General features: G+C 37.4%; 1 protein-coding gene across 1 annotated transcript; it reads right to left on the bottom strand.

The window, feature by feature from the left end:
• Positions 5,991 to 14,211, bottom strand: LOC109723696 (endo-1,3;1,4-beta-D-glucanase-like). Its single transcript, XM_020252159.1, has 7 exons — positions 13,993 to 14,211; positions 10,360 to 10,381; positions 9,856 to 9,985; positions 9,300 to 9,390; positions 9,083 to 9,172; positions 7,595 to 7,695; positions 5,991 to 6,408 (listed from the first exon to the last, which is right to left on the bottom strand). The coding sequence occupies exons 1-7, from the start codon at positions 14,141 to 14,143 to the stop codon at positions 6,268 to 6,270; spliced, it is 726 nt and encodes a 241-aa protein (XP_020107748.1). The 5' UTR covers positions 14,144 to 14,211; the 3' UTR covers positions 5,991 to 6,267.

The following is a 15,804-nucleotide window of genomic DNA, read 5'->3' as shown; positions in this document are numbered from 1 at the left end:
AAGTGACAAAGCTATACCCATTAAGTCATTAACCAATGAAAAATTACCATAAATCTACTAAAAATTTTGAATGTACCCATTGCTCCATTGCACCTTAAATATATTCTAAAATATGTATAAAATATAAAATTTCAATGGCATAATAAATTATTCAAATATTTTTATTATATCATATCTTATTGTACAATATTAATCATCAAATGCTCTATCTCTACATATTTAACCATTTAATAAAATTTTACAATAGCTAATTCATTGTAATAGGTCTTTTCTTTTTTATAACGATTTGAATAAACAGAATAAAACAAAAATATAGAATTTCAAATTAAACAACTACCCGCAATATCGCGCGGGTCCCTTAACTTGTATTATAAAAAATCCCATCAAATTCTTCCAAGGAATCGAATTTCCTAACTTATAGTTCCAAAATACAATTTAAAGAAAAAATTAGAATTCCAATTCTTTAGAATTCTAGGAACTGGAGGAGCCAAACAGGGTGGGAATCTTTTCTAAGTTGTTAGTTTGACCAACTATTTTTATATTGTTGATGCCAAAATTGAAATTAACATGCCGACCTAATCTACGTATGAGCCAATAAGGACACGTGGTACACCAAGAGTCGGCAATAAGGCGCCTGAAGGTTTTAGGCAGGAACAGTTGAGAAGTGGGCATAACTTTCACGATGGAGCATAACTTTCATGAGAAGTGGGCGTAACTTCCATGATCATGGTTACAACCACTCCCCCGGCCACTACTTTCAACCGACCAATAATGTGGGCTGAGAAGATATCACTATAAATAGTAACTTCAAAGCCTGTAATAAAGGTCTTTCTCCATCCTGAACAAGAAGACCACTCTTATTTCCTCTGTATTTTATCGCTTTTCTAGGAGTAGTCTAACTGTAATCTTTTTCTTTTCCACATTTACTGCTTTCCTAGGAGTAGTTCGCTAAGTAGAACCCTGGAGTCTGTCTGCCCCACGGGCATCACTCCGTTGTAGACTACATTTGCAGAGTCTGTCTGGCCCATGGGCATCACTCTGTTGTAAAATATATTTGCAGAGTCTGTATGCCCTTTGGGTACACTCTGTTTAATTAATTAATATATATATATATAGATATATATATATATAGATATATATAGGTATTCGGCTCTTTCAGCCGACCAGTCATTGTGTATTTCATTTATTCAGCTCTTTCAGCCGACCAGTTACTGTGTACTTCTTCTATTCGGCTCTTCTGCCGACATTGATCCCTGCATAGTTCATACATTCGGCTCATCCAGCCGAACCGATTCTACAGTAAAGGTTTTCGAACTCGGCTAATTCGATCCCTCGTCAGCCGAATCGCTTGATCTGTGAAGGGCGCAAACTTCGAGGGTCATCTTTCGGAGCCGTTTCAACCCCGACGCGCTTCCCGAGGAAGGTCTTTGATTGGGTCAAGGGTCGGGACGATCGACACCCAATAATTTTTGGCACGCCTAGTGGGACTCGATTTTAGATAAATTCACATTTTTATTGAAATTATGGCTGATGATAATGCCATGAATTTGCGCAATAGGGTTGTTCCTAGAAATTCTGGGAGTGATCAACCTAGTGATTCAGACAATGCTGGCGAATGTCAAGCAGTTTTGCCAGTTGAAGGAGAAACTAGTGGACAGTCGGCTCATCAAGAGCCGTGTCTAACTCAGGCGCTCGGCCAGATGAGCCGAGTCCTACAAACTTTAGATCAAAATATCCATCAAAGTACCGCTCGACTAGACGCGGTGCTGGCCGCCATCACGGCCTATAATAAAAATATTGCACGAATAGGACAATTATTAACTCAAAATGAGCAACCAATGACAGACTTACAAGGGCCTATGATGACACCAGTATTGCAAAATCCTGCGATACCGGTAAATGGACAGCCCCAATACCAGGGGGCACCATTCCAAGCGGCTTACAAACCGGTCGTCGTCAATACCGGTCAACAGCCGGAAATTGCATGGGGATTGCCACCACCTCCGCCGATGGCAACATACCGGCCCCAAAATGTAGGGGCTAGAGCTGGGGGGCAAGCTCTAAATATTCAAGGAGCAAATCCCATAGTACAAAATTTCAGACCATTACAATGACCGAATGAAGTACAAGAACAAGTTCTTTTGCAGGGAAACAATAATAAAATATATGCGCAAATCGAAGAAACCACCCGAAATACTTTTGGAGTAGGCGCAAGGCCGGCAATGCGGCTTATATTTAGATCACCTTATCCTGTAAATATAGACACAGAGCATCCATACCCGGCAAACTGGAAAATGCCGAAGTTTGATAAATTTTCTAGGGATGAGACCGAAAACACGGTCGAACATGTGGCACGGTTCACCGCACAGTGCAGGGAAGCCGCGACAGATCCATTTTTAAAATTAAGATTGTTTAACACGTCGTTAACTAAAACGGCGTTTACTTAGTATACAAGTTTATCAGCCAATTCCGTCCAAGATTGGGACGAATTAGAAAGAAAATTTCATGAGAGATTCTATAGGTCGGAGCCACAATTATCGGTCGCCGACTTGGCTTTATACCGACAAATGTCGGGTGAAACGGTCGAAGAGTATTTGAACCGTTTCAAAATAGCCAAAACCCGGTGCTTTATGAGAATGCCGGAATCAGAGTTCGCCAAAATGGCGTTAAATAGTCTGCATTTTAAGATAAAAGACCATTTTGAAGATAAGTATTTTTCTAACCTATTTGATCTAGGTGTTCGAGTTGCCCAATATGAGCAATTTCAGAAGAAAAGTGAGGACAATCGGCTGCAATGGAGCCGATATAAAATGCAAAGCAAAGGCAAAGAGAAATCCTTGATAGAAGAACAGTCGGTTCAAGAAGAGCCGAGCCAATCGAGTGAAAGTGAAAAATCAGCTGATGAAGNATCCATCAAAGTACCGCTCGACTAGACGCGGTGCTGGCCGCCATCACGGCCTATAATGAAAATATTGCACGAATAGGGCAATTATTGAATCGAAATGAGCAACTAATGACAGGCTTATAAGGGCCTATGATGACACCAGTATTGCAAAATCCTGCAATACCGGTAAATGGACAGCCCTAATACCAGGGGGCACCATTCCAAGCGGCTTACAGACCGGCCGTCGTCAATACCGGTCAACAGCCGGAAATTACATGGGGATTGCCACCAGCTCCGCCGATGGCAACATACCAGTCCCAAAATGTAGGGGCTAGAGCTAGGGGGCAGGCTCCAAATATTCAAGGAGCAAATCCCACAGTACAAAACTTCGGACCATTACAAGGACCGAATGCAGCACAAGCACAGATTCCTTTGCAGGGGAACAATAATGAAATATACGCACAAATTGAAGAAGCCATCCGAAATATTTTTGGAATTGGCGCAAAGACGGCAGTGCGGCCTGTATTTCGTTCCCCTTATCCCGCGAGCATAGACGCAGAACATCCGTATCTGGCAAACTAGAAAATGCCGAAGTTCGACAAGTTCTCGGGCGATGAGACCGAGAATACGGTCGAGCACGTAGCCCGGTTCACGGCCCAATGTAGAGAAGCGGCCGCTGACTCATTTTTGAAACTTCGATTATTTAACATGTCGTTAACTAAAACGGCATTTACTTGGTATACAAGTTTATCATCCAATTCTGTCCAAGATTGGGACAAACTGGAAAGAAAATTTCATGAGTGATTCTATAGGTCGGAGCCACAATTATCGGTCACCGACTTAGCTTTATACCGACAAATGTCAGGTGAAACGGTCGAAGAGTATTTGAACCGTTTCAAAATAGCCAAAACCCGGTGCTTTATGAGAATGCCGGAATCAGAGTTCGCAAAAATGGCGTTAAATAGTCTGCATTTTAAGATAAAAGACCATTTTGAAGATAAATATTTTTCTAACCTATTTGATCTAGGTGTTCGAGTTGCCCAATATGAGCAATTTCAGAAGAAAAGTGAGGACAATCGGCTGCAATGGAGCCGATATAAAATGCAAAGCAAAGGCAAAGAGAAATCCTTGATAGAAGAACAGTCGGTTCAAGAAGAGCCGAGCCAATCGAGTGAAAGTGAAAAATCAGCTGATGAAGCCGAGTTATATGCGGCTGGTAAAGAGCCATTTTCTTCAAGGAGAAATCCTTGATAGAAGAACATTCGGTTCAAGAAGAGCCGAACCAATCAAGTAAAAGTAAAAAATCGGCTGATGAAGCCGAGGTATATACAGCTGGGACGATAAAGAGCCGTTTTCTTTAAGCCGACCAAGACAAGCGAAACAAAAGCTTGAGTCTCTGCTATGTCATTTGAGCAGTCGATTTGGCACCAATAGTCATCCGAATGTTCATTCGAAAGACTATTGGGGGGCATTGTTGATGCCAAAATTGAAATTAACATGCCGATCTAATCCACGTATGAGCCAATAAGGACACGTGGTACACCAGGAGTCGGCAATAAGGCGCCTGAAGGTTTTAGGCAGGAACGGTTGAGAAGTGGGCATAACTTTCACGATGGAGCGTAACTTCTATGAGGAGTGGGCGTAACTTCCACGATCATGGTTACAACCACTCCCTTCACTACTTTCAACCGACCAATAATGTGGGCTGAGAAGACATCACTATAAATAGTAACTTCAAAGCCTGTAAAAAAGGTCTTTCTCCATCCTGAACGAGAAGACCACCCTTATTTTCTCTGCATTTTATCGCTTTTCTAGGAGTAGTCTAAATGTAATCTTTTTCTTTTCCACATTTACTGCTTTCCTAAGAGTAGTTCGCTAAGTAGAACCCTGAAGTCTGTCTGCCCCACGGGCATCACTCCGTTGTAGACTACATTTGCAGAGTCTGTCTACCCCATGGGCATCACTCTGTTGTAAAATATATTTGTAGAGTCTGTATGCCCTTTGGGCACACTCTGTTTAATTAATATATATATATATTTAGGCATTCGGCTCTTTCAGCCGACCAGTCATTGTGTATTTTACTTATTCGGCTCTTTCAGCCGACCAGTTACTGTGTACTTCTTCCATTCGGCTCTTCTGCCAACATTGACCCCTGCACAGTTCATACATTCGGCTCATCCAGCCGAACCGATTCTACGGTAAAGGTTTTCGAACCTGGCTGATCCGATCCCTCATTAGCCGAATCGCTTGATCTGTCGAAGGGCGCAAACTTCGAAGGTCACCATCCGCAGCCGTTCCTCACCCCTATGCGCTCCCCGAGGAGGATCTTTGACCGGGTCAAAGGTCGGGAAATTCGGTTACTAACACATAATTATCTATTTTTCTGCTCAAATAAATATTAGATAAATTTTTCTAGTTAGATCATAAATCAATTCTTAATCCAGTCCGATGAAAACTTGGATGAAGCAGTCATAATAATTATTAAACCATTAGTGAAAACTAGTAAACCTTGCACTGGTAAATTTTTCAATTCATTAACAAATTTAATATTTAAACCACAGTGTAGATGGTAAAGGATTTGCTAGGGTAGCAGCTGTAGGTGGTAGCAGAAGAAGTAGAAGCTGGCTGCTTTACTACCACTCAATCAATTAATGGATTTTACATTTATGACAGCAGCAAAAGGGTCTAGTAGTAGCACTAGGAAGTCCACAACTTTATCGCCACCAACATCATCTTCTTTTTCTCCTCCTACTCTGCTGGTAGCAGCAATAAGAGTAGTAGCAGTCCCAGGAGCTACTACCAGCACCAACTACAGCAACAGATTCAGCAACTTGTAACCGAGTTCAAGATGAAATTTTGAGAGATTTCGAACTTCAAATTGGTTGCTTGGATTCTTTGTGAAGAGTTAAACTTGGGGAGTGCTTCAATTCAGCAAATGACCTGGTAAGTTTTGATTAATTGTTGAAATGGTGAACGATGTTGGATTTTGCAATTCTTGGATTAGATGGAATTTACCTTGCTTAATCCAGTTAGCTGAGCTTTTGCTGGGTTTTGAGTGATCTTAACTTCATCTTTTGNTTTAAAGCATCACAGTAAGGCCTTCAGGTACATAGAGATAACAAGTAAATTATAATATGCTGTAGACCGAATACCTATAGATGACTTACAATCAAACATTACTCTAAGGATAACAAGTAAATTATAATATGCTGTAGACCGAATACCTATAGATGAATTACAATCATCAAACATTACATATATATAGAAGGCATTGGATCACAAATATTTACTAGTAGCCTTAGAAACATTGATCAAGTACTATTATTCTCATGCCACATGCAAGACCTCATTTGATAATATATCATGTCCACTCGAGCTATTTCTTAGTTAACATGCTTGACAAACCACTCTAGCATGTCATTGTGAGCTTCCTCCGCTTTCTTTACAGCTGGCTCGTCATTAACATCGTATCTCACGGTCCATCCATGCGTAGTCCCAGGAAAGATCTTTACGAAGCTACTCACCTGCTCAAGAACAGAACAGTAGCTGCTAAGTTCGATATAGTAAAAATGACTATAATAGAAGAACATAACTGTGGGCAATTTTCTAATTAATCATATGTTAGATATTTGTTTCGACACATCAGCTTGACCTGCTATTTCTTGCAAACTCACAAACCATAAAATGATCTGGCGAAAATTTTGGGCAATCAGAAGCTCATAAAGTATTTCACAATATTATTCAGGAAAAGATCGAGCATTGTGAATCGTGACTACGGTAGTGTTATGCTTGCCATGGAGTAATAATATGTGTTGGGGACAAATTGTACAGGCAAAGGGTAGGTCCGCTGTGCCAAGTACCTTGGCGCAAGATTTTTTATTTTTTTGCAATTTTTTCTTATCAGAATCTACTCCAAATGGCAAATTTATTTTCATATATGTTCTGCACCGAAATATTGGAATTGATCACAAATTTGGCAATCTTCGTGAAATTGGCTAGGATGCAATAATATTGAAGGTTAAAGCTTCAGAAAAAGAAAAAATTGCCAAAAAAACCATTATTTCATAAAATTACTAATGCAAATGCATGAAAGAAGATCTACCTATAGCTGATTTCTTCGAATTTCCTTAAATTAAACCCACAGTCCATCAATTGTATGAATGAAAAGGAAAAAAAAAAAAAAAAGAGTTCGAATTCCAGCATATTGATTTTAAAAGTAAAGGATTTTGGTCATCCTACTGATACTGTTTAGGCCTGTTACAAGCATACCAGTGTAAGCTTAGCACAAATAGCATGGCAATTCATGGTTGTACAAATTAATGCATGCACATGATCATTTCAAAAATAAATTATTGTTATTATATTATAGTAAACATCCAAAAGTGCATAATCATGATATGCTAGGACAAAATTGAAAAGCAGATTTTCGTACAACTTATGTAGCATTGTTTATGATTTTCTTCTCAAGCTATTTGCGAATTAAAGCGCATTCAAATGCACTTTCTGTAGAAATTTTGTTGTAGTGGTGTTTGCAGGCTCTTACTTCTTTTACAGAAAATTATAATACTATATTTTCGATTTCTTCTTCTTTATGTAGAAAGCACAGTTGATGTGAATAGTAAACACAAGACTACAAAAACAAACTGAAGTAGCAACATGCCGAAAAAAATACCAAAAGTGCCCAGATCATGTTCTTAGCATGTCACTTACCTCAGATTTGGCAGATAGAATCTCCTCAAATTGTTTCACCACTTCAGGCGGACTGGCACGGTCAACCTCAGCTCCAAGTATGGAAATGGGGCATTTAACCTCTGAAAAGTAATTACAGTTTCAATTACCACTTCACATTAGAAAGCTTCTGCATTCAGAAACCTAAAAAACATTTCCAACAAAGTCATACTATTTCCTCTAACAAATATGCACGCTGGTTGTGCAATACATGAACTAGTTTGATAATAGATCTAACTTAAAAAAAAGAAGAAGAAAAGATTTATCTAATCTTCATTGATTAGATAAGTGGGATAAATTTGTTCTTCAAATAAGATATAGAATTTTCACAGAATGCATGACAGACTCACAAGATGCTGTTGAATTTTTGAAATAGCCCGTGTAGTCTCCAAAGTTTTGAAATAGTCTTTGCTCTTGTTAACAGGAATGCAACATATTACAAGGCTAAAAAACAACTTATCTCCTAAAGTTGATTGAACTAAAAGCCAGAGGTACTTTAAAGAAGAACACACAAATTCTCAAAGGCAGCATCCTTAAAAATGAAAAGGTAGCATGTGTTTCAAAGGCTCCAATATGAAAATACTAAGTGGAGATGCAGAGGCATTGTAGGTTAGACTCTTAAAATAAAGGCTTCAGTACTTCAAAGAGAAAATTAAGCTGATGTACTAATTGTGAGGAAGTCAGCTCATTTGCTCACCCAAATGAGAGATGAATGTGCAAAACAAGATGACTCATTTGTTAATGACTTGGAAGGTCAGTCCTATAAAGATTTGTGCTGTGTAATTAGTCTTTTGTATGGTCGTGAACTACATTGTAGGATATCTCTCTCGACAGACAAAGACCTTTAGTGTTTTTCCTACTGAAGAGAGAAATAGACTAGCTAAATGTGTCCACTCTTTGATAGGAAAGAAAGGACTAGTCGATATGCTCTTCAAAGCAATGGAATCCCTTATGTTCTACTTAGATTTTTCTTATTGGTTTATTATAATTGAATAGAGTTTCTCTGTAGATTCAAGTCCAACGACAATTCGATTGATCACTAAGAATATGTATTGACACCGAAAGGTCATAAGTGCTCAAGTGCAGCCCCGACAACGACATTGATAGGTCTTAAGTGCAAGTCAACTATTAGTCTTGTTAAGGAGATTGAAGTGGCATCAACCCTTACAGTGCGAAATTCGCAAGAGCACATTGTGCTGATGTTTACATGGATAACACCTATGTGCATATCTGTAGCTACAAATATAATAGAATCAATATACATATATATATATATATATATATATATATATATATATATATATATATATATATATATATATATATATATATATGTCGTGTTGCAAGTGGGAATAGTTGCACATTCAACGATAGCCAAGAGTCGCCATAACCGAGAGAGCAACTCAGGTATTGGTTGCATTATGAATCCAATTAGTAAGAAAGAAATGTACAATCCAACAAAAAGCATACCTTTGATTTCATCAACTGTGATAGGCGATGGATGTAACATGACAGCCGCTTTAATGTAGTCAGACATTGCAAGTTGTACAACAACCTTGGCTGGGAACATCAAAATGATTGATCTTAGGCACTTCGAAAATAGACGTACGCTCTAGTCTATGCTAAGGCAAATAGATGTCTTTAGCCCTCAGAAACATGATATGTGCAGAGAGGATATGAAACATACCACCCCAACAAAAGCCAGCAGCTCCTATTGAAGATATGCCTTTGTTTTTCAGCGCTTCAATTACCCCTTTTGCATCTTCAAAACCTTTATCCTACAAGTAATTTATGGTGCAGAGTCAAAAAGTGAGTAATGATTGAAAGCTTAGACCAGCATAGAGAGAGAAGTCCATGAGAAACATTCGACGCATTAGTGGAGCACAAAATTATTTGAGAAAAAAAGGTGAATTGCTACTCAGGAGGAAAGTTTGAAGAAGGCAAATATTGCGAGAATCGAAAGCTACTCGTAAAGAAAAGTTTCAGAAATATGAATAACCGATAGCAGAAGAAATAGACATGTATATTTATGTCAAAATTTGCAAATTTGGCTGCTTATTGTCGAAAAAAGTGATTTAGAAGGTCTAGAAAAAGATAAATAACTGTCAAGAAATGCAAAAGCATGATATCAAATTTTAAAAACAATTTATTGGCCTATTCTTGATAAAGTATGTCAAACAAGGAATTTCTAGAAAATCTCAAGTAAATAATAGATCAACATGGAACAAGCCAGTAGGACATACCGTTCCATGATTTTGCACCCATTCTGCTACGGGTCGCGGAGGATTACTATCAAGTACGTACGGATCTCCATGAAAAAAATCAGAAACTACGACATAGAATCCAGCTGCAGCCACCTTGTCCGCTAACCTCCTTTAAAAATAACATGGCAATTGGCAAATTAATTTCGACTAGTGGATTTTTAAGTTTATAGACCTTAAATAAAACCTCAATGCAAAACATTTCTGAATGTAATTACAGGAAAATGTATATTTCAGAATGAAATTAAAATGACATGACATGCATCTGCAGATTTGCAGAAAAATGCTAAACATAATAGTTGTAGTGTGACAAGGATTCCAGATAAATATTTAGTAGTGGTGTTATTAGTGACACCTAGGATCTTGCTAAAGAATATAAAATAATAATTATTGGATCATAAAAAGTATGGAGAGAGAGAGAGAGAGAGAGAGAGAGAGAGCAGGAGAAAAGGTGATTCAAGAAAAAATATGGAATAGCCAACTAACCTCAAGTTCGGCGCTTCATATCCTGCAAAACCAATAAAAAAAGGGTAAATTGCATTGTTACCCCCTGAACTTTTGGCGAGGTTTCACTTTATCCCTCTAACTTCTAAAATGGACATCTAACCCCCTAAACTCTAATATTTCGTTCATGTTACCCCTTCCGTCAGTTTTCCGTCAAGCTCCGTTAACCGTAAACTGACGGAAGGGGTAAAACGAATAAAATATTAGAGTTTAAGGTGTTAGATGTCTATTTTAGGAGTCTGGGGGGTTAAGTGAAACTCCTAAAATAATTTATACTACTAGTCAACTAGCTTCTAGTGTAATATTTTTTTATTGGGAAAATTGCACTGTTACCTCCTGAACTTTTGGCGAGTTTCACTTATCCCTTCCGTCAGTTTTCGATTAACAGAGCTTGACGGAAAACTGACGGAAGGGGTAACATAAAGGAAATATTAGAGTTTAGGGGGTTAGATGTCCATTTTAGAAGTTCGAGGGGTAAAGTGAAACTTCGCCAAAAGTTCAGGGGGTAACAGTGCAATTTCCCCAATAAAAAAATATTACACTAGAAGCTAGTTGACTAGTAGTATGATAATTACAATAAGAACAAATCAAGGATTCAAGAAGAAAGATGATTATCACTAGCAGCATTGAGTGCAATATTATCAAAAAAGAATTACGATAAATCCAAATATTCCGCTTGAAATATCATACTTAAGAAGAAAAGAAATCTAGAAGAGTTACATGTGTCCTTCTTTGTTTGCGAATAGATATTCTTGATTATGTTATAATTAATCAATCCTTGTGCTATTTAGAGCAGTATTTTCTAAGCGTAACATATCCTACATGGTATGAGCATTTCGGAAAATAATTTTCCTAATCTTGAAGAACAGAGAGAGCTAGTCAGATCGCAAAACTATTGTGAAAGTCTAATTTTTTTTTACCCCTTCCAAATTATCCAAACCAGGTATGTAGGTCGATCAACAATAGTTGGTAGGTTTTTATAACTGCATTTTGTGCTCCACCCTAAGTTGCCTAAAACATATGTAAGCTCAATGCATGCTCAATGCATATAATGAAAAACACATAAGGGAGCCAAGATTCCTAGTGGCTTCCAATTCAGGTGCTTCTATTGAAGAGCGAAATATTCCAATTTGTAATATTCCAGGAATGCTCTGCATTTTCTATTAGAAATTGCAATATTGTCGCCAAGTAACTCAGGCCAGATGAGTATAATAGAAGGAACCTAAGAATGTTATGTTCCAGTAGAACTCTCATTCTGATCAGGTATGAGAATGACAAAAATCCCCCATCCCAAAGCAAAATAAGATGCCTATGATTTGGGAATATAGTTATTTCTATTACATCCCAATAAGTCCCTTTACGCCTCCCAACCTATATTGCAAAGTGACAATCTCATTATAATGAAACAAACTATAGATGAATGGCCCCTATCCGGTAAAAATATACTCAGACCATTCCCAACTATAAACTATTTTGAAATAGAACTGTCAATTTTATTCTCAATGTTAGATTGCATCACTACTACCTGAACTTTTTGCCAACTTTTACTTTGGTCCTCAAATTTTTCAGTTCGATATACTGAAATCCTTATCTTTGAAAAGTGTTTTACTTTCAGTTCTTGTCCTCATTTATCATTAGAGATATTTAATATAAGTATTAAAAATATTATTCTGTGATAGCTCAAGCTTTTTGAGGGCAATGATTGTTTCATATTATTTAACAAGAGAGGATTATTTCCCACATCCCATGCTTCTATACATTCATGCACCGTGCAATTATCAACCCTTGGTCTTTCATCTCATATTTCAAATTAGCACCATTGAGTTGCAGTCATTCCTATATCTTGGAATTGGGCCGTTAGACAAGAAGTATGAAGTAAATGGAGGGCTAATGAATTTCGATGCACGGACATGTGTATGAACCAAGGGGCATGCAATAATTTTTCTTGGAATATAAGTACTAAAATAAGACAATTCTAAAAGTTTGGGGCCTTGAACATAAAAGAAAGAAGTTTGAGATCAAAATGAAACTTGACTAAAATTTCCTGGACTATAGAGCATGCCAACCCTCCTATCAAGGCATATAATTTTCTTGCTTTCTTTAGCTAGATTATGGTTATCTTAACCATCTTTTATTACCAAATCATGAAGATATTATCGCCTTTATTACATGACTTCACAAACTATATCATATCTGTAGTGTTTCGAAAATTTAATTGTTGGGATGACAACAGTTTCAGCGACTAGTCGACACTTCAGTAGAATGCCGGGATGTGCTGGAATCATTTTGACGCAAAATTGACACCACAAACGAATCCGAAAACATGAAAATAATTCAGCCAGAACAAGTGTTTAGTGCCAAGGACACAACTTAACTATTCCGACCACCCTTAATTGGGTTTTTGTCCACTTGTAAACCAGCTGAATAATTCCATCTTCATTCCTCTCCTTCTCTTCTTCTCCTTCCTCTCCTTTCTCTTCTCCATTTCTTTCCTTCTCTTCTCTCCCCATCCCTGCTGGATTCTTCTTGCTGGTTGCCAACAAGCAGTGGCAGCACCAGCACCAACAGGTTAGTGGCAGCAACAACCAATAGCACCAGCAGCATCACTTGCTGTGCAGGAGCAAGGGGCAGCAGCAGGGTTGCACAGCCATAGCCAGCAGCCATTGCTGCAGGCTGCAGCAACATCAGCCTCAGCTGCAGCAGCTGGCTGCCTCCCCAGCAGCAGCAGCAGTGCAGTCAGCCTAGTAGCAGCCTCAGCAAGGCATTGGCAGCAGGACACTCAGAAGCAGCAGTAGCATCAGCATTTCTAGTAGGGAGCTCCAATTAAGTGCAATTGAGATTCTACTTGGGAAATTAAAGGTTCATTGGAGGAGAAGGGAAGAGTAAAGCTCAGCTTACACTTCTTCCAGCTGGAAATTGAGGTAATTTTGGGTTAGAATTCTGCATTTTTGGGTTTAGGAGCTGAATTCCAGCATTTTGAGGGGTTCTTTGTTAGATTTTAATTGGGTTTTTTGGTGATTTAAAACTTCATGGGCTTCCTGGACAGCCTTATATTCCATGGGCCTTGCCTGGAAGCCCACACTAAGGTTTTTACATGTGAGGATTAGTCCCATATTGAAAACTAAAGGCACGTTGTTGCCATTTATAAACTCCTTCTTCCTCAAGTTAGTTGCTTGGGAGAAAATGAGAGTTATACTCTCGACTAAACGCACGCATGCACGGCGCGAGCACGAGCCAGGCCGGGCCATCAGTCCAAGCACCTACATTTTATTGTTTTCTTTATTTTATTTTATTCTAATACCAATTGTGACGCCCACTTCCCACAATTGATTCTGATACCAATTGTAACGCCCCACTCCCTAGAGGATTACCCATTATAAGACTACTCCAAACCTAGGACGTACGCTTAACTTTTTTAAACTCATGGACCTAACCATCATCTAAAATACTATAATCGGATTAAGAGATTTAGCCCTATTATATCTTTATATATAGGGCTAATTAGGGTCTCACATGTAATGGGTCTTATTTTATTTTTTAAAAAAAAACAGCTAGCTATGAATTTTGTGAAGCATTGTTTAAAAATTGTGGATGGCTGAGGTGGTGATGGATTACCGAAGACATCAGAGATGAGGAGGATAGCGCGTGGGCAGTCTGGCGAGCCGGCGGTGTAGGCCTTCAGGCCGCCCAGGTCTTCCACGACGCTGCCCTGCCCGGACGCCGCGTTCAGCTCCGGCGGGTTCTGACAGCACTCAGCCCCTGCCATTTTCTAACTAAGAGAGAGAGAGAGAGAGAGCGATGCTTCCTCGGAGCCGGAGTGACAGGTATTTATGGTGGCGACTCACTTACCGCAAATTACCCCGTGCACCACAATTGCTACCTAATAACCTTTAATAATAGTTTAATAAGAGAATATATGTAGTGTACGGTGCACTAGTTGTACGTAATGACTTCTTAAACATTTTGTACCAAATTGGCAATTTATTTATTGAAAAACAAGATGACATCACGGCTTAGCTTAGCTACTTCACACGTTTGTAATGACCGCAGCACCGACAGGGAATTTTTTATAAAATAACCTACTAAAAATTTTATAATTTGTGAAATAATTCGGCCAAATTTATATCTGACAAACTAACCCTCTTTTCGCCACATAAGAACCACGTGAGGTTATTTTCGAAAAGCGGTGAATGGTTCACCGCGTACTCCCATGTCTTTTAACGGCGGTGAATCATTCTCCAATTTCTTTTAAATGCAGTGAATCGTTCACCGCTTTCTTCTATTTCTTTTTAGGATTATATGTGGATTATTATAATTTTTATTTGATTATTAGAATTGTATGGATAGATTATTAGAATTTTAAAATTATATGAAATTGTATAAATAGATTATTAGGATCTTCAGGCTGTTAAGATATATTATATGAAATTATATGGATAGACTATTAGGATTTTTAGACCGTTAAGATTATATGAAATTGTATGGATAAATTATTAGAATTTTCAAGTTGTTAAGATTATATGTGATTTGTTAAAATTTTTATTTAGTTGTTAGGATTATATATAGAATATAGAAAGTGAATTATTCACCGCCTTTGTGGAAAATTAGAAAGGCGGTTACTAAAGCCGGTGAATGATTTACCGTCTTCAAAGAAAATCTTCACCCTGACACCTATATGGCAAAAGGAGGGTTAGTTTTCCAAATATAATTTGGACATGGTTATTTTGCAATTATCAAATTTTAGAGAATTATTTTGTAAAAAAATCCCAATAGCAACTTGGCAGATTTTTTTTTTTTTTTTTCGGACAACCTTAACAAATATTGTATAGAGTTAAATAATTTTAACAAAAATATATTTGATAAATTAAATTTATTTTTTGTTTTACTTAGAAAAAATAAAAGATAGTGAATTATTGACCATAAAACCTGAAGCTAGTATTCAATCAGGAGAGAAACCAAAATGTATATAGATAGAAACTTTGGCGTATAAATAATATTTTTATCTATTCTAATTTCTAATAAAAAAGTTTATTGATNATAAAAATTAAAAAAATTAAACCGCTAACTTTATTTTTTTTATTTTTAAACTTACTTAACTTTTAATTATTTTATTTGCATTATTCCATTCAATTAACTTAAGAATTTTACTAAATCTAACAGTAATTCAGTTAGCGGTTTAATTTTTTTAATTTTTATATAAAATTATAACAATTAATGATTATTACCTAACCCACTATTAAATTTAACATAATAATTTATTTAATTAAATAAAATAGCCCATCTAAAAGAGGTAAAAGATTAAAAATATATAAAATAAAATATTTAAAATTAAAGCACTTATTTAAAAATGCTAAGTTCTTAGTAGATTTTCTACTAATAAAATACAAGAGAAGAGCGATAGGTTCATAGTAGCACCAAAAACTTTTT

This window comes from Ananas comosus, linkage group 18, assembly GCF_001540865.1.
Source record: "Ananas comosus cultivar F153 linkage group 18, ASM154086v1, whole genome shotgun sequence".
Lineage (NCBI taxonomy): Eukaryota > Viridiplantae > Streptophyta > Magnoliopsida > Poales > Bromeliaceae > Ananas > Ananas comosus.
This window is presented reverse-complemented; position numbering and strand designations above follow the sequence as displayed.